The sequence below is a fragment of the Zosterops lateralis genome, assembly GCF_965231275.1.
Source record: "Zosterops lateralis genome assembly, chromosome: 5".
Lineage (NCBI taxonomy): Eukaryota > Metazoa > Chordata > Aves > Passeriformes > Zosteropidae > Zosterops > Zosterops lateralis.
In genome coordinates this window covers 22,176,566-22,195,070 of record NC_139766.1, presented here as the reverse complement: position 1 = coordinate 22,195,070, position 18,505 = coordinate 22,176,566, and the positions used below count along the sequence as shown (strand labels likewise).

General features: G+C 36.8%; 1 protein-coding gene across 3 annotated transcripts in view; it reads left to right on the top strand.

Moving 5' to 3' along the window:
* ARAP2 (ArfGAP with RhoGAP domain, ankyrin repeat and PH domain 2) overlaps window positions 1–16,447 on the top strand; it is a 118,190-nt gene extending 101,743 nt beyond the window's left edge. For 2 of the 3 annotated variants that reach the window (XM_083861816.1, XM_083861815.1), the window contains exons 28-33: window positions 1,026–1,165; window positions 5,644–5,726; window positions 7,129–7,164; window positions 7,634–7,697; window positions 12,261–12,392; window positions 13,323–16,447. In XM_083861816.1, coding sequence (XP_083717942.1) covers window positions 1,026–1,165; window positions 5,644–5,726; window positions 7,129–7,164; window positions 7,634–7,697; window positions 12,261–12,392; window positions 13,323–13,673 — 806 coding nt within the window. In that variant the 3' untranslated portion in view covers window positions 13,674–16,447. Of the gene's footprint in view, window positions 1–1,025; window positions 1,166–5,643; window positions 5,727–7,128; window positions 7,169–7,633; window positions 7,698–12,260; window positions 12,393–13,322 lie in introns of those variants that run through there. The other variant, XR_014590161.1, reaches the window with a different exon arrangement.
* The last annotated feature ends 2,058 nt before the right edge of the window (window positions 16,448–18,505 follow it).

The window sequence follows — 18,505 nt, the reverse complement described above, 5'->3', positions numbered from 1 at the left end:
TGAATTCTCTGTTTGTCATAAAGACAATAGGAATTATTGTCTTTTCATTTGTTCTTCCTCACTTTAACTATTAAAGTGCCATTTAAGTTTGAGTTTCAGTTTATATGCATGAGTCACAGCAGCATGGCAATGACTAATTAGTGTTCAGAAGTTTTTGCTGGGGAAGGGAACTTACTGGGAAAAGCTGATAAAGTAGTGATAAAATATATGTATATTGAGCAGAATAGGAAACCTAAAAATACCTAGAAGTGGTGGTGCAGTAGCTTATATGTGCTCGTAATACTTCTATATGTACTAGTAATACTTCTTTGCATTATTTTATTTAGGATTTTAAATTGCTGAGAATGCACTGAGAAATCTTTAACATTGAAAGCCTTTGATAGCACTGGTATTTTTCTTTTTTAAATACAAACTTTTTCAGTACGAAGTTAAAAACTTTATAAGCTTGACTGCAAAGTTACTGTTTGGATTTGTGTGGGAGGTGGCATTTTGTTTGAGTTTTTAATTAATTTTACTGAATATATGCGAGTTTATGTGTATTTTAACACATAAAAAACCAGAAAAATCTAGACAGACTCGTGGTAAAATCAGAACTTTATTGAAATGTTTTGCTTCTTTTATATCCATGTCACACTCTTAGGTTTAACTACACATAATGTGCTGAAAACATTATTCCAATTCAAGTTTGTTGGTAGATTTTTTTGCATGTTATCATAGAACTGAAGAGGAGAAGACCTTTTTCCCATCAGTAATTAAAATAATAATGGCGTATATATTTAAGAATGTCTTGCTTATGACTTTAGAATATATTAATAAGAAATATGCATTGAAGTGTAATATAGAGTGTATATATATGTGTGTATTTATATAATATTATTAATATAATTATTTATATATATATATAGCATAATACCAAATGAATTTTACCAATGCAATTTTAGGGGGTTTATATGCATTAATAATTAAAAACTAGGAACTTCCACTGTTGTAAAATCTTTTAACAAAATACCTTTTTTTCTTGGCAGAGAAAAATGAGAAAGGTAGCGTGAAAGCAGGCAATCTGAAGTACAAGGAAGAACCATCAAAACTACTGTCTGGAAACAAATTTCAAGACCGTTATTTTGTGTTACGGGAAGGAAACTTGCTTCTGTATAAGGATATGAAGGTACAATAGACAAACTCTCCAACAAACTTTGCATTAAGCTTTTTTTTTTTTTGTATGAAAATGAAGGCAAAGAGATGAGCATTTCTCATATTAAATGGCAACTTCTAGAACCTGTGCTTGACGTGTAAGATTTTTGTCTTGATGTTTCACAGGTGTGTTAGTAGAAGGAGTTTTTGTGTGTTTTTCAATTAGCTATTGTAGTTATGCATTAATATAAGCTTTAAAAATTAAAAATAGAACAATGGATGCTTTGTGCTGACACTAAATTATTTGAAAACCTGCTGTAGAGAGCTGCAGCAGAAGTAATATGGAACTTAAATGACTGTATGCAATTTTTTTCTTGATATTTCACATAAAGCCCTTAACTCTCAACGCACTAGGAAAACATTTCCCTGCTTCCCAAAAACAATCTCCAGATGTATTCTCAGTCCCCTAAAAACTAGTATTGATAATTAGGTTAGATATACCTCAGAATTCCATAGAAGTGAATTTAGTCATGATAATATCAGGAAGGGTTCAATTTTAAATATTTCATGGGAGTTTTCTTGAAACAGGGTGTTTGAGTATTTATGTATAAAGCCAAATAATATTAATCATGAACTATGTTTTCATTTTAGTTTCTGTAATTTCTGGTTAAAAAAAAAAAAAAATCGAAGTTTCAAGTGCTTTTGTTTTTGCTATCTGCTGATTTTTTTCTCTTCCAAAAAACAGAGGTGTATATTGCTGACCTTACTGAACTACTTTTATAAGACGTATCCCTTGCTCACATGAGCTAATGCACTGTGTCTTCTTGTGAAACTGTGGATACAATCTTAATTAGGATGATCCCAGAATGTCAAAAATAGTGTCTTATAATTTAGTGCTAAAGCTCATATTGGCACATATTTGAGAATAAATTAATATGTCCATAAAACCTTAATTAGTATCTCGGAAAGAATTTGACGGGACCGTTGTTCCACTTTATAATCTCCTTTTTTAAGCCATTCTAATTTATAAAACATTGAATTCCCCAACTCAGGAGGCACTTTGAACACTTATTTTTAAATGGCTTTTTTTTTTTTAAATGCAAATGGCAATACCATTCTGATCAAATAGTATGTGTTTGTTTTACTTTCTTTTGAGAGATATTAATCTATCATGAATAATCTTGGTTTAATTTTAGTCATATTTAGAAATGAATAGTAGGAAAGCTTGACATTGCAGATGGAAAATTGTAGTTAATAAGACCACATGTACTAATTAATTTATAAATTCTCATTAACAGCAAATTAACTTTGTATGTGCAGGTGGAGATACATTCTGTTCAATGTTTCTCTTGTTCAAGAGCAATTATCAAAAACATTGAAAGTTTCCATGAATACTGTATGCTAAATTACTATATTGTGCTAATTGACTGAAATAATTTACCCCTTTAATGTTCTGTTGCTAAGAGATAAGCTCACAGACAAAGAAATGGCTCCCTTAAGGTGCATTACTGTGAGAAGTATGCAGTTGTTTAACTTAATAGTACGTTCTGCAGGGGTATTTTTCATCCTAGCAGTACCCTTCTTTTGAGCAGGAAGTTACACAAGAATACCGACCATAAAACTGTTGTGTGTTTTGTTGTTTTCTTAAGCTCTCTTAAGTGTCTCTTTTCCCCCACACTGGAGTGTTAGAAATTGAAAGCTGCAGAATGCGAAATTGAGAATCCAGGGACAGTAAACACTAGAGAGTAGCTTTGTGTACTGGGATTATAAGATTTGTTAAGTTGTTTGGTGTGTTTTTTTCTAAATTGAAAGCTGACACACTTGACCTAAAAGTACTAAAGGAATGCTTTTGTGTTGTGTTAAACATTAGTTTTTCTCTGTAATAGTGTACATTTATTGTTTCCTTTCAGCACTTCATCTTCAAGTCCATTCAGTTCTCATACCTAGTGTGAATGTATGTCTCCTGTAGATTGAATAAAGGTAGTTTGTTTGAGAAGGAGCAAGCAAGGAACATCAGGAGATCCTTGTCTAACTTCCTGTGCACAGCAGGGATAGCAGCCAGGTCAGGGCATGATGTGCATGGCTTTAATCAGTTAAAGTCTTTGAAAACCCCAAGGACAGATTGCACAACCTTTCTGGGCAGGCTGTTGCAGTACCTGACTGTCCTCATGGGGGGGAAAGTTTGTCTGTGCTTAGGTGTAGTCTTCTCACAATATAAAAAGCCTCACTTGGTCTGCTTCGTAACTTCCCTGTAGGTTCTGGGGCCTGCTGTTAAGTCAGCCTCTTCTCCAGGGCAAGTGCTTCAACCCCCAGATAGCTTGGTGGGTCTCCCTGCTGAACCCTCTCCAGATAACTGATTCTCTTTTTTCTCTCAGGAACCCAAAATAAGCAGTCACACAAGCCATGAGGAAAGTAGGAGAATCACTCTCCTCCACCTACTCAATGCGCTTCTGCTAACTCAGGGCAATGAGACCAGCTTTTCTGTTAGGATACTCTGCCTGTTTGTGCCTGGCTTGGCACCTACCTGCATGCTCAGGTCTCTGTCAGCAGAACTGCCTCCCACTCTCTATCACCGAAGGGGTTTTTCCCTTCTCCTGTGCAGGATTTTGTATATATCATAGTTAAATTTAATGCGATTCCTGTTGTCCCATTTCTTTGTCCTGTATAGGTTCCTCTGAAAGTCCCAATACTGGTGTTCTCCAGAAACCAGGTGGATTGCTTCTGTCTCACTGGGCTGCCCTTTCTGAAGATACCAGGGAGAACAAAGCCCTGCCCTCCTCCTCCCCTGTCCCATAAGAGTCAGGATATTTTATGCAGAGACGTCTGTGGATTGTTCAAAGACATCATTTGCCTTTTTTTCATCCTGATTTAGCAGCCCCAGTGGCCTAATGGATGAAGCACTGGCTAAACCAGGGATTGTGGGTTTGAGTCAGTCACCATAGCTTCACCAGGGGCAACTTCTGCCTGACCAACCTAGCGGCCTTCTGTGATGAATTGACTGTGTCAGTAGACAAGGGAAGAGTTGTAGGTGCCATTTATCTGAAATACTGTAAAGCCTTTGACACGCTCCCTCATGATATTATTTTCTCTAAATTGGAGAGGGATGGAATTGATGAGTAGATTGTTAGATGGATAAGAAAGCGGCTGGATAGTCACATCCAGAGGGTAGTGATCAATGGCTCAGAGTCCCTATGGACATCAGTGATGTGGTGTCCCTCAGAGCTCCTTACTGGGACTGATGCTACTTAAAATATTTATTAATGGTACATTAATGAAGGAGGGATTGAGGGCATCTTCAGCAATTTTTCAGATGACATCAAGATGGGGGTGTGGTTGATAACACCTGGGGGACAGGATGCCATCCAGAAGGGCCTAGACAAGCATGAAAAGTAAGGCCATGGGAATATCAGAAGGTTTAACAAGATCAAGTGCAAGGTGTTGTACCTTGTTTGGGTCAACTAAGGATATCAGCACAGGCTGGGAGGTGAACAGATCCAGAGCAGCCCTGCCAAGAACTCAGGAGTGGTGATAGATGAGAGGCTGGACATGACCCAGCCATGGGCACTCACAGCCCAGAAAGCCAAACGTGTCCTGCATCCAGAGCACCGTGGGCAGCAGGACCAGGGAGGGGATTCTGCCCCTCTGCTCTGTTGAGACCCCACCTGCAGGGCTGCATCCAGCTCTGGGGTCCCAGCACAGGAAGGACATGGACCTATTGGAGCAAATCCAAGGGAGGCTACCAGAGAGAGGAGAGGTGAAGGAAGGAAGTCTATGAAGGAAGGCTGAGAGAACTGGGTTTGTTCCGCCTGGAAAAGAGGCCTGTGGCCTTCTAGTACCTGAAAGGAGCCTAGAAGAAAGATTGAAAGGAATGTTTTAGAAGAGTGTAATGCAACAGGACACAGGGAATGCCTTCAAATTACGAGTAGGCTTAGATTGGATATTAGGAAAAAAACTTTATTTATGAGGGTGGTGAGGCACTGGAATAGGTTGCCCAGAAAAGCTGTGGATGCCCCATCACTGGAAATGTTCAAGGCCAGGCTGGATGGGGCTCTGAGCAACCTGGTCTAGGAAAAGATGTTCCTGTTCATGGCAGGAGGGTTGGAACTCGATAATCTTTAAAATCTCTTCCAACCCAAACTATTCTCTGATCTGAAGAAAATTCTCACCATTCCATTGGAATGTTATTTACTTTGGATGAAGTTATTTAACAGAGGGTAATCCCATCTTCCTCTCTCTTAAGAGTTTGTGTTCATATATAGCACCACAACTTCATTATTCTAATTGTGTTACAGTTTTGTGATTTTGTGTGAACCTTAAGTTCTTAATCAGTCTGCTTCCTGTAAGAGTGATTGATACACTTTGTTAATGGCAAAGAAAGAGACAAAATATTTTAATGATCTGCTAGAAAAGAGGTGCACTCCATGAAAGAAACTGAACTGTGAAATCAGTCATGTGGCATTTTCTCTTTGGCACATTCCTGATACAATAATTAAAATCTTACTTTATTTGCAGGCTAGCAAACCTGAAAAAGTGTTGCCTGTCAATTCTCTGAAGCTTTATCTTGGAGTGAAAAAGAAAATGAAGCCACCAACAAAGTAAGAATAGAAAAGAAAATTAACAGTGTGTAAAAAGTATTGTAGTATCATCAATAAAGGGTAGCATAGAACATTGTGGAACACGGGAAAATCAAGAAGCCTATAGCAGTATGCTGAATTAAATTATCCCCTGTAATATTATTTGTTCTGTTCCTGTATCTGTTTTCATGTTCCATGTTAACTAATCTGTGCTAGGAAATTACTTTATTGATTGGGTTTTCGCAATTTAAAGTGCATTTATTACCTCTTGTGAATATGGTCTTTCCTAGCTCACTTTGTTTTGTGGTATATGTCCTGCATGCCATTGGTGGACACACTTTCCTTGTACTAAGTAAAAGTAGAGAAAAGATAACCAGCTAGTCATGGGCCTTACTGACAGTTCCTGTTGTTCAGCAGAGGATTTTCCTTTTTCAGAATCTTTGTTACTTTGATGTTTCTCCTAGCTGAGGACTACAGTGCCCTTTACAAACATCAGTGACTATTTCTCAGGAAAAGAGCAGTGAAAAATGACACCTGTTTTTCTCAGATGTTTCCAGTTCTTGTTCAGTCAAAGCTTTGAGATATTGAGACAATGCACATAGGATTTTATCCCAGAGGGAGTCTAGGTTGGATGTACCCTTTAAACAGATCTGCTTGAACTTTTCCTTTACAGTTGGCAAATCAAAACACCCCAAAAAGGTCTGTGAATTTCGAAGCTTAGCCATGTTAAAGAAAATGTTGGTGGCTTTTTTATTTTATTTTATTTTTTAATTTTTTTTTAATGAGTATGAGATTAGTCCAAAACAGGAATAAAAAGTTAATGTAAATGAGTCTTTGCAGTTTGGTGGTTTTTTTTTTTTTTTTTTTTTTTTTTTTTCTTTAATCTTGAAGTTTAGTTTTTAGTCTAGTTTCAAAATCAGAGCTTACCAAGTCCCTTCTGGATCTCCAGAAGCATCTGTTTCACCTTGGAGGCTTAATTGTGCACTCCACTCCCTTTTTGTTTCCCTAGCAGTTATTAAATCCCTATAAAATAATATGATTCCTTTTGTTTATAGTACAAGTATAGTTCTTTTCGCTCTGTGACTTCTGCACTGTAGTGGACTCTTTACCAAGGAGTTTTATTTCCAGCACTTTTTAGAAACCACAGCAAAAATGAGGCAAGTAGTCAGCTGTCATTTGTGGTGCTACACTATAACCCTTTGTCTAGAACAAAAAGTTCATTAACTGTGAATCAGTTGTGAGAAAATGAGCAAAATCCATCCTCAAACCCACAACTTTATTCTGGATTTTCAGTACACATTTTGACTTTGCAACTTAATTTTATTTTTTCAAATTAAAAGGACTATATAAAGGTAATTAGTCTCTGCAATTTGAGGAATATGTCCCTGTTTATGGAACTAATTTTTGAAAATCTTTCTTTCAGCTGGGGACTTGCAGTATTTTCTGAAAAGCACCAGTGGTAGGTAAACATGAAATGCACGCTTGGTTTAACTTCACTGTTAACTTATTTGTTAAAATATTCAACTGCAAAATAAGAGTGTTTGAAAACTAATGGACACTGTTTTGCTTTCATATTGAATTTTATTTTTGTATTTTTTAAGTAAAGAATCTTTCTTAATTGATATGTTTGGTTCATCTCTTGGGTTTAGGTGTCTGGCTTCCTTCTGTGACCAGAGAGTAAACATAAAGTTAGGATAACAGATTTTAATCCTGTGCACATGTTTAAAATAAAACACAGAATTGTCTTCAAAGTAGATAAAGTGATAATTTGAAGTATTTATATATGCCTGTTTTTTCTGGGAGTTTTAATAATAAATATAGACAGCACGGAAGCACTATTTGAAGTAGTTTAGAAGCCTATTCTTTAACATATTCAACAGCAACAGGATCTCCATTGCTTTTCATATTAAGTATGTATTGTGTTCTAGGTATATATGTTGTGATGGACAAGATGTGCAGATGGATTGGATGATCAGCATCTTTATGGCACAGGTACTAATCTGATCAAAAAATGTAATTTATTCTGCTGTTACGAAAATCCCATTAAATATGTATGTGTTATATAGAAGGTTCAGTGCCAAAGTTTCTGGAATACTTCATGGAATAAAAATACCAATGATGTGTCTTATTTCATGCAGACTAGGAGTGCTTTGAGAGTAAGAACATTGGATCCTGGCATTGTCTCCCCACTCCACTCCACTGTGTTGTAGAGCAGATTGGTAAAGAAGGACAATTATTTCCTTTGCAGAAAGCTCTTGTGGATGAAATTCTGCCTGCTGACCTAAAGGGTGTGTCTGTGTGCCACAATACCTGAATGCTATTTCTCTGCTCACTGGTTTGGATGCTGCTAACGTAGTCATGAAAGAAGGGTGTCGTGTTTAAGAGCATAGTGGGGTGAACTAGCCCTGTTGAAGATCTGTGCCAATATGGCTTTATTTCTCTGGTACCCAGGTTAGCTTAATTAATACTGACAGTTCATTGTGTTGGGTAGGCTTTATCCTAAATTAGCCACACTTCTGCTTGCTATGAGATTGCAAGGAGGGTGTCTGCTTGAGTGACAAATAACACATTCTTGGAAATGGAGTTTAATATTTACATTGGAGAAGTAGAAGCAAGCAAGATGGGAAGAATTCAGCCTGACAGGAGACTGAAACATAGTTTAAGGTTTTAACAGGATTTTGTATCTGTGTCAGATTTTTCTTTTCCCCATGATGTTCAAGGAGCTTTGCAGGATATCACTGTGAATAAGCATTGCTAGATTTATGATTACCTGGGAGCTTTGTGTTGCATAAAGTAGGCTGAGCACAAGGCTGTTGAAATACAGACTTCTTACTGGCTTTCTAAAACAGAATCTGACTTTCATAGATAGTAGTGCTGGAAGTATAATGCATGCCTTGAAAGTAAGACTTCCAAATTCTTGTCTTACTCAGCTTCCTTAACTGAAGTGACTATTGTTGTTTCTATGGAAACAGATGGCATACATTTCATGGGCATAACATGAGCAGCGTCACAGCAAATAGGCTCAGAGGTTATTGATATAGGAAACTCAGAAGTAACACATGCAAGCTTGGTAACTGTTGAAGTCCTTTTGACATAAAATCACAATGAAGGGCAGTCTGCTAGGATTCTGCTCAGGCAGAGGTAGAATGTTCCTTTGACAATATAGATAAAGAACTGGGAGCCATTGCTCAATGTCCAGGATAATTTTTCCTAACAGAAAAAAACCCAAAACATGTACATTAAAAAATTGCTATGAATTCATACTATTGTTTTAAAAACTTTATTTCAATGAATGAACAGTGCAGCAAATTAGCAATGATATGTTGAAAGGGCTTTTTGGTTTGGCTTGATTTCTTCTGGAAATTGATTTTTTTTTTTTTTTTTTTTTTTACCAGCGTTCTGGACATCAGTAAAGTATCAGTCTATAAACTACATGAGAAATTATATGCTAATCACGCACAGATTTAGTGTATTGTTCTTATTGCAATCTACTACTTAGTTACTGAGAAAATCTTAAGAATGCAATGCCTCGTATTGGGAAAGCTTGCTATAAGATCTCTAAGAAGTCTTGTATGATACAGCTGCAGACAATTATTACCACATTATCCCATTTCTAAACCAGAAAACTGTAAATGTCAACTGAGGTTATTTCTATTTAGAGTTTTCAAGTTAAGACCATCTTTAGGGAAGTCAGGCTAGTTTTTTACTGTATATGTTATCACTCCATTTGAACATTAGAGAGACTGCAGGCAGCGCATCTTCTTTGCCAATGGAACAACTTAGATTGGAAATTAAAAAATACTGTTAAATTGATTTTGAAGTATTAAGACATTGATATTTAATGATTTTGTACAATTAAGAGGGACATAAACCAATATCACCGTGCTCCTCAGTGCTTAAGCAGAGTAAAGCTTTTTTAGTAATTAATATCAGTAAGATAGTTGTACTATTGCTATTGTTTTCCTTTTTGATAATGTTTATTCCTGTAGTATAAACAGGGCAGAGTATATAAATAGCAAAGTGTAGGTACTGCTGTAATCTAGTGACAAGAATGCTTTGATAAAGGCAGTCAAGTTAACCCAGAGGTTATTTATCTTCCATTTCAAGCTGGTACTTACCAAGTGTTTGAAGTAGAACCAATGTTTCTTTTAGTTCTGTGCAAAACCATCCTGAAAAGCATGATTCTTGAAATCTGTAATAGTTCTGTGCAAAATCTCTTAACAGCATGCATAGCATACAGTTGGAAGTAATTAATTGGTATGAAGATGGACACAGTAGTATCCTTCCAGTTTCCTTGCCTTTGATCAGCTGGAGGCACATTATACTACCATGAGGTGCAGTTGAACAGAGGGGTCAAAACTATGAATAAATACATTTTTATGTGGCCTAATACGTTGCTAGTATTTCTGATATACTTTCTCAGACTTCTATTTTAAGAAATGTTACAGGCACAAAAGGGAAATCAGGCTGCTTAACTGACAGGGATGGTTTCTTTAGGCTTGCTGGGAATTAAGGCAGACAGTTTTCTTCAGAAGCTGATTAAAGTTTCTCCATCACTTTCTGGATTGTGTTTGTTTGTGGTATCTTGATCCAAAATAAACTGATTTTGGTTGGCAAGAGCTGCTCTTTCAGATAATACTTTCTCATTTCATTGGAAGAAAATGTTCTTAATAGTCACTGGAGAGAACTCTTGTCACAGACTTTTGCATCACCCTGGTCATATGATGTGTGAGAATTTTACTTCAAGATATGAGTTTATAAAATAATTTTTCTAAATTTGGAACCAAGGCTTCCAATGTCTAGTCAGCCATCATGAGTCAATAATCACTGATTCTGATGGATTTTTAATGGTAATGGCGTTTTTACCTGCAGACCATCTGCAAGTATGATCATAGCTCCACAACTGTTTTTTTAAATACAAGTCTCTTGAGGAGACTTGCTTCATGGATTTGCACTCCTAGCTTGCCAGTTTCCTTCAAAGTTGTGCTGATTTAGCTGTAGGCCTTGGATATTCTCTTTGATTCCTAGAATCTCATGTTGATGATTTTTCAGTAAAATAGTCTTGAAATACTTTGTCCTCAAATCTGTCTTTCTGGTTTTCATTAACATTACCTGAGGACTGTGAGCTCGTGTGCTCAAATTTGCAATGTTCAGTAAGTAATTTATGGTTTTTACTCCCCTTCTTTTCCCAGTCTTGTTTTTCAGAGTGAAACTTCACATTTTTCCCCAAAACTGACCTATTTCAGTCAAGCTAAAGCAAAGACTACTGTTGAAACCAGATCTGCATTTTTGTAGGCTGTGTTTTGGATAACACGTGTTGTTGTCATAGATTAAGCAATTATTTCCTCTAAATTATTAATACAAATTTTCAGAGAATCGCAGTATTAGTTTGGAAGGGATCTTTGAGATCATTGAGTCAAAGCTATGACCTAATACCACCTTGTCAATCAGGCCATGGTACTGAGTGACACATGTAGTCTTTTCTTAAACACCTCCAGGGTTGGTGACTGATGATACTCCAATGTCTAGTCACCTAGTCACCCTTTTTGGGAAGAAACGCTTCCAAATGTCCAAACTAAACCTTCCCTGCTGCAGTTTAAGACTATTTCCTCTCATCCTGTTGCTGGTTGCCTTGGAGAAGAAACTAGTCCCCACCTGGCTGCAGCCTCCTTTCAGGCAATTGTAGAGACCCATCAGTTCCCCTTGAGCCTCCTTTTCTCCAGGTTAAACACTCCCAGCTCCCTCAGCTGCTCCTCACAAGCCTTGTGCTCCAGACCCTTCCCCAGCTCTGTTGTCCTTCTCTGGACACTCTCCAGCACCTCAGTGCCTTTTTTGTAGTGAGGGCCCAGAACTGGACACAGGATTCAAGGTGTGGCCTCACCGGTGCTGGGTACAGGGGGACAATCCCTGCCCAGTGTGGTCATGCTGGCCACACTGTTGCTGACACAGGCCAGGATGTCACTTGCCTTCTTGGCCACCTGGCCACACCCTGGCTCATGTTCAGCAGCTGTGGACCAGCAATCCCAGGTCCTTTTCCACTGGGCCACATTCCAACCCCCTTGCCCCAGCCTATAGCACTTTATAGGGTTGTTGTGGCCCAAGTGTTGTGCCCTGCACTTTGGTCTTGAACCTCAACAAGAAACAAGAATTTTGAAGTGCTTCCACATTGATGTAATTTTATCTTATTTCAGCAACTTTTGTTGGGACTCCTGAAAGCTTGCTTCTGCGGAATTTTGAAATTTTGAAATAAATAAATATGTATGTCACATTTGATGATATTTTCTATTTTTTGAGGATAATGAGAGTAATATTAAGGAAGGAAGATGTTTGATACATGACAATTATGTAGAGACATTTTGGTTCTTTTCACTCAGCATTGTGCAGCACTTACAAACTATTAATTTTAAGTATCATAGTATTTTTCCCTTTCTCCCACAAGAGGAGGGCATGGTATTGGGTTGTGTATAGCTTTTTGCAAGGGAGTTTTACGTACCAAAGAACTTTGTGTATTTCTGAAATTCCACATGGAAAATAAGGAATCATTTTGCTCTTCAGCATACAGATATATGGCCGCCTGCTGGAAAAGCAAGAAAACAGTCCATAACTAAAAGTCCAAAGATCAGAGGCTTACCACTAATTCCCATTCATCAGGAGAAGAACACTTGTAAAATCAGGGGGAATACAGAAGTAAGTGGGGTTTAAACTTGGCGTAGAACTTCTAACCACAATGCTGTAACAAGTAGTCCAGTAATAATGAACTCCTTAGAGCTGGATAAATATAAAATGCAGATGCTCCTATTATCAATGTCTCACTGCCAATATTTATGTCTTTAAAGGAACATTTAGGACAATTTAATGCTAAAAAGCTATTGTAGGCTTAATTTGCAAAACCTCTCTGGCTGTTCAGTAAATCATAATGGACTTATTTGTGCTTGTTTTGTTGTTTTTTTTTTTTTTTTTTTTTTTTTTTTACTAGAGATTGTTCATTAGGAATAAATAAGATTTTTAGCTGGTAATATTATGCGCATTATTACAATATGGGTGTTACTTTTAATAAGATCCTTGAAAACTGTCCTGCATGCATATTTTCTAATATCTTTTCTTCTGTCTAAAATAACTGCGCTGTTTTAGTTATCTACTCCGTGAGTATAATGGAAAAGCTCAGATGAAACTAACTTTGATACATTTAAGTTGTACTATTATTAGTCTCAAAGAAGAATAAGAGGCTTTAGTTACAACTGTTTGAATAGACTGAGCTTTGTTACTACATTCTGTGCACTAGTGATATATCTGAACCTTATCATAATGCTGAATTTAGTCTACTCTGGTAGAATGAAAAATCAAATTGTGATTATATGAAAATAAATGCCTTCATTGGCATGGTGCATGATTTATGTAAATTTCAGAAGTATCACTAATTGATAACTTGCTCACTAAAAATGCTTACTAAATGATAATAGGACAATTGTGGTAATTTCAAACTGACTTTGCTGTCTCAGTTCTTGAGTAAATTTTTTTTCTTTAAAACTTATGTGAAACTAATGAACCAAAATTGCAATCTAAACATTTTTTTAATATGATGTAAATAAACTTATTTCTCTTTGTTTGTTTGGTAAGAATATAGAAATACAAACTGGAAAATCAAGATTTGGTGAACATCATGATAATGAACTTCTGGAAGAAAGAATAAACTTGAAAGAAAAAGCATCTATTGTGGCACAGTGTTTGGAAAGGAAGGAGGAGAAAGTGCGAACTCATGCAAAAACACATCGAAACTTGATTTCTGAGGATGATGCAGGCTCAGGGATGACTGAATTACACCGAAGGCCACATAAGACACTGAAGAAAAATAAAAACAAACCAAACAAAACTACTTTGGAACTAGATAGTAAATTGCCATCAAATGTGATTCAGGAACTAAATACAGTGCTGCAGAAGAACAGAGCACTTCATGAAACCTCCAGCTGATTTCCTGAGCCTGAAGTGTAATGCTTATATATATATATATTCTTGTGTTTTATATATATAGATATATATTTGTATGTTTATTTTCTATTCAAAAGTAGTCTGTTTTGATGTGTGTAGTTTGTACAGTGCAAAGGAAATACAGTTTGTTTATATGCTATTGATTTTGTATATGTGTGTGTGCCCCATGTTGTAATTTAAGACTGAACTGATTATGTAGAATTCCTGAAGTTTGGAAGTTTTTCTGTGCAGTGCAAGGACACCAGGGTTTTGTCTATTTTGTTGTTGTTGTTTGTTTCAGGTTTTGTTTGATACCAGAATTCTAAGAACTGTCAAAGCTTTTGCTCTGTTTATACCACCTTGTAAATACTGGAGAGATATTTTTAAAAGACAGGATATACTCTGAAATTCATACTACTGGCCTGCAATACTATTAATTGTCTAACACTATAAAAACTAGTAATATCTGATTTGAAATTTTTTTGGTTGTTTTTGTTTGTTTGTTTGTTTTTTGTGGTTTTGTTTCTATTTAAGGAAAAAAATAGTATTTGTTTCCATAGAATTGTCTTCTGACGAGGCATCATGTGAAAGAATCAAAAGGGAGAGAAATAGTAGAAGGGATAGAAATAGTAGTAGATGAGACAATGTATTCATTCTTTTATCTTGAAACTGTGTCTCTAGGGTGTACATCTGATTATGACACCTAATTAATGAGACTATTGAGGAGGACAAAGAAAAGTCTTCAAAGCAATGTCTAATGGGTACATGAATTGGAAGAATAGCACCGTCTCAGTGGGGTGAAATACTTTTCTAAACAGGCCTTGCTCAGCTCAGGGTGACAAAGGCAGGCTTTTCTATTGCTCTTTGGATAGAGCTTGCTTGGTGCTAGCAAAGTTGCTGACCTCCCAAGAATATTTAGTATTTAAATGAGAAATTAATTCCTTTATGAAAAAATGATCCCCACACAAACAAATCTAAATGGTAGCAGCACACTCAATTAAGTGCTAAATCCTAAATAGCGTAAGAGATTTACCCCTTTTTTTTACCATGAAGACAAAGGTAACTAGTATTCTGATTGCAGGGAAAAATGCTTGTCCTACAGCTTTACCACTGCTCCTCTGAGTGTGAGGGCTGGTCCCAGGGTTGAGAGATCAGCATTGCTTGCTGCCTTCTGAGTATGTAGGTAGCAGTTCCTGAGGATAGTGATGTAGAAGAGTACAACTACTTTGATTTTTAGGCCCAGAGTTCCTTAAATTTAAAATTCAGCACTGCTTTTCAAAACAAAACCTGTTCAAGGAATGAAATTAGATTCATTTGTTTTGTAGATTTTAATCTTCACATATCCCTTGGGATTGCTGATTTTACTTTGTTCCATAACACCTGTATGGGCAAAAGGCACTGCTGTGCTGAGGCTGTTTTCAGGTGTTGTGGTTGCTGTCTGGTTAAGCAGCAGGACCAACAGACCAGAGCACTAATGAGCTCACATGGCACCTTTTCTTCAAGGGAGGCATTAATAAGAGCATCTGCTTGTTTTTGCTGCTGTCCCTTTTGCGGTCTCACTAGTCACACTGCCACAGATTTTCACCAGCCTTTTAAGAACTTACTGATGCCTTTAATGTTTGATTGGAATTGGCCGGATCTCTTAGAGCAGGAGAGAGGAAGCACAGAAGCAGTATGCTCACTTATTCTCTCTTCTACTTTTGGTAGTCACAGGTGCTGCAATATTTCTCACATCATTTACTTCTATTCTTGATTACATTGAGCAGCTTAATTGGAAAAATAATTTGTTTGATTGAAGAAATTGGACAAGTGACTCAAATAATGTATCTGGCAACTCTGCTAGGAAGCACAGAGAAAATGAGATCAAACTCAAATATTTTATAGTAGCATTTATTATTCTGGAATGTAGCACTGACAAAGCAAGTCTAGTCTTTCAGACTCTGCACCTACCTTATTTGACCAGTTGTTAAAATGGAAACAGGTTTGTAGATTTTCATTTTCCCAGTGCACTATTGACTGTTTTGCTACCTTCACTTTGTAATTGAGCCTCTTCTAATCATTGAAGCCTTGTCTCAAGAAAGCATATCAACCTGAACTCAAATTGTATTGATTAAAGCTGGTGCTTAATGTTAATAAACACATTCTTAAATGCTGATTTGAATTGGGGCCTAATGCCAGCAGGAGAAATTGGTTTATTTCCTGTCAGGCTGGATTTGAATGTACTATATACAGTTATACTTTTATTTGCAGAATTTCTCAGTATTGAGTTATGGTTCTTATATTGTTTATCTTTTTATTGGGACCTTAAGAATGACATTCACTGCTGAAAGCCTCATGCATCATTTAAGCCACTACACTAATGGAATAAATAGAGCAGTGGAAGAGTTTTGTGCATTGAAGTGAATATATCCATAAAGAAAATGGTCTGTGTATTTTTATTGGTTCTAAGGACTACAGAAACACTTGTTCTATTTCAAAACCATGTAACAGGTAAAATATCTGTATAGCTGCTGCTAACAGGCCATAAAAATCAAGAAAATATTTAATAAAATGTGTTTTAAGTTTGGCATTGTATGTATACATACACAAACACATATATGTGCACATTCACAGATGCCCACTGATTGGTGACATTGTTAACACAAGTAAAATTTATGTGGGGAAGTAGCAAATAAATTTGCAATTAATTATTTTAAATAGGTATCAAAGTTTTGAACTAAACATCCAACGCAATTGTTGCACTACATGTTTCAGACTGATCTAAAACCTGCAGAATAAATGTGGTTTGCTGCAATATCTTAATGGCTGCTGATCTTTTTTGTTGTTCCTGTGCTATGTTGAGGACTGGTAAAGTGTAATTTTTAGAGAATTGATATTGAATATATGCTATTTCTTACAACTAGGTGATGGATTTTTTCTGAAAAAATGAGTAAGAATGTTAAAAAAATAATTTGTGTCTGCCCACATGAAAGCTGTTGAATAACCTGGTAAGAGCTTAGTTTCTCACCTACAAAATGAAGTTAAATAGGAGACTGGTGTTTTATGCATGGGCCTATAACAATGAGAAGGCTAAGATTAATATCTTAATAAATCTAAGTAAATATCAGGTTCATCGTTACCTTTTTAAACTTCTGCAATCATGATGGGTTGGTGTAAAGTTGACATGTAACCGTTGATTTTGTTGTTTAACATAATGCCTGTGTTCTCTTTGTATGTGTTTTTTTTCCACATTTATTAGGATGGGTGAGGGAAGCAAGTGAAAACCCAAGAAGAAATATAGGCTAGATTCTTTATTTTTATTTTTCTTTACTTGAGCTGGATACTGTCTGCTATTTTAGAATTTTTTTCTTCAAAACAGATCTCTTTCTGTGGTACTATTTTGGGATGCCAGTTCAAAAGAGCAGTTTAACTAATAGGTTTTGTGCCTCTGCAGAGACTCCTTTAGTGTGGGGTCGATTTCACCAGCTGAGATCTACAGAGTGTGTTCATGCAGCCCTTACCTTTACTCTGTGACTTGGGCTGAGATGCAATTTTTGTATTAAAGGGTTTTGCAAATGTTATCCGAGAATCTGTCCAGTGGGAAAATGATATCCCCAAAGATTTCTTCACTTAATGGGGAAGGCTTGGCCATACCGTTGATTTTTGTTTCTTCCTTGGGAAGAGCTCTGGGCTATTCTGCCTAAGGCAAGTTGTTAGGATGCCTCCAGCTCTGTCTGCCAGAGGCACCCCTGGGGTGCCTTTTGCTGTCATGTATTGGGGTAGTTTTAGACTACTCTGGAGATACAGAATTATCTGAGAGTAAAAGTTACAGGAATTTTATCTCACTGCTATGATTTTTCTCTACCCTGATTCAGTGCTGGCACAGTTTGTGTTCTTGTGAGTGCTGCCGGGCTACCACCACCTCCACAGCTCAAATTCCAGATTAAGAAGTCTTAAGAAAAAATTTACTTGTTCTGCTGGGGATGAGGTGGATGCCTGCAGGAATAAGGAAGTAACGGGTGCATCTTTCACTGGTTATGACACTTTGTTGCAGGCCTACCCTGTTATATCACCTCTCTGATTTTTATATCCTGTTTTCCAGTGCAGTCTGTTTCAGTGGGAGAGTCAGCTATCAGACTTTGTTTGAATTTGAACTAGAACAGCTTCACTTTTGCTTGAGTCCAAATGGAAACTGAAAAAAGTAGAAAAAAAAAGTACTGACTCAAGTCTGTATTTGGAGCATAGAATACTCTAAAAAATTCTTTTGATTTGGGCTACTTGAGAGAAATTTGTGGATGTGGTAAGTTCCATTGGGAAAACTGAACTATATATGGGTGAGGTAGAAACAGACTACCTTGATAGATGGATTGAATGTACTCCAAGTTGAATTGTTTGCAAAAACGTGTACTAACTTGCAAAACTGAGTCTATTGTGGCAAGTTTGCCTGGGAAGATTCAGGATTCTTCAACAAAGTATTCCTGCTTCTGAACCACTGGAGAGATTGTCTGTGCTGTCAAAAAATGAAGTATTTGTCAAACTCACTGTTTCTTGAGACTACATTGTTCCGTGTAAAAAGGCAGAAAAATTTGCTCAGTTTTTTCAATGGTTCACAGTCAGTTTGGAGACTGCACTGCTTTACTTGTGGCTCCACTGAAATTGGGATCCATCTTCATCTCAGTTAAGGGGAAAAACATCCTGCTATTTTAGCTCTTACCACTGCTGTAGCTTAATGGTTTAGTTATTGTCTTTGCTTTGCTTTGTCTTCACTAGAAATTTATGATGATCTGTGGTACTGATGAGCAAGAAGGATGTGGATGTTAACACCAAATAGACAACTGTATCTTCCTACTTACCTG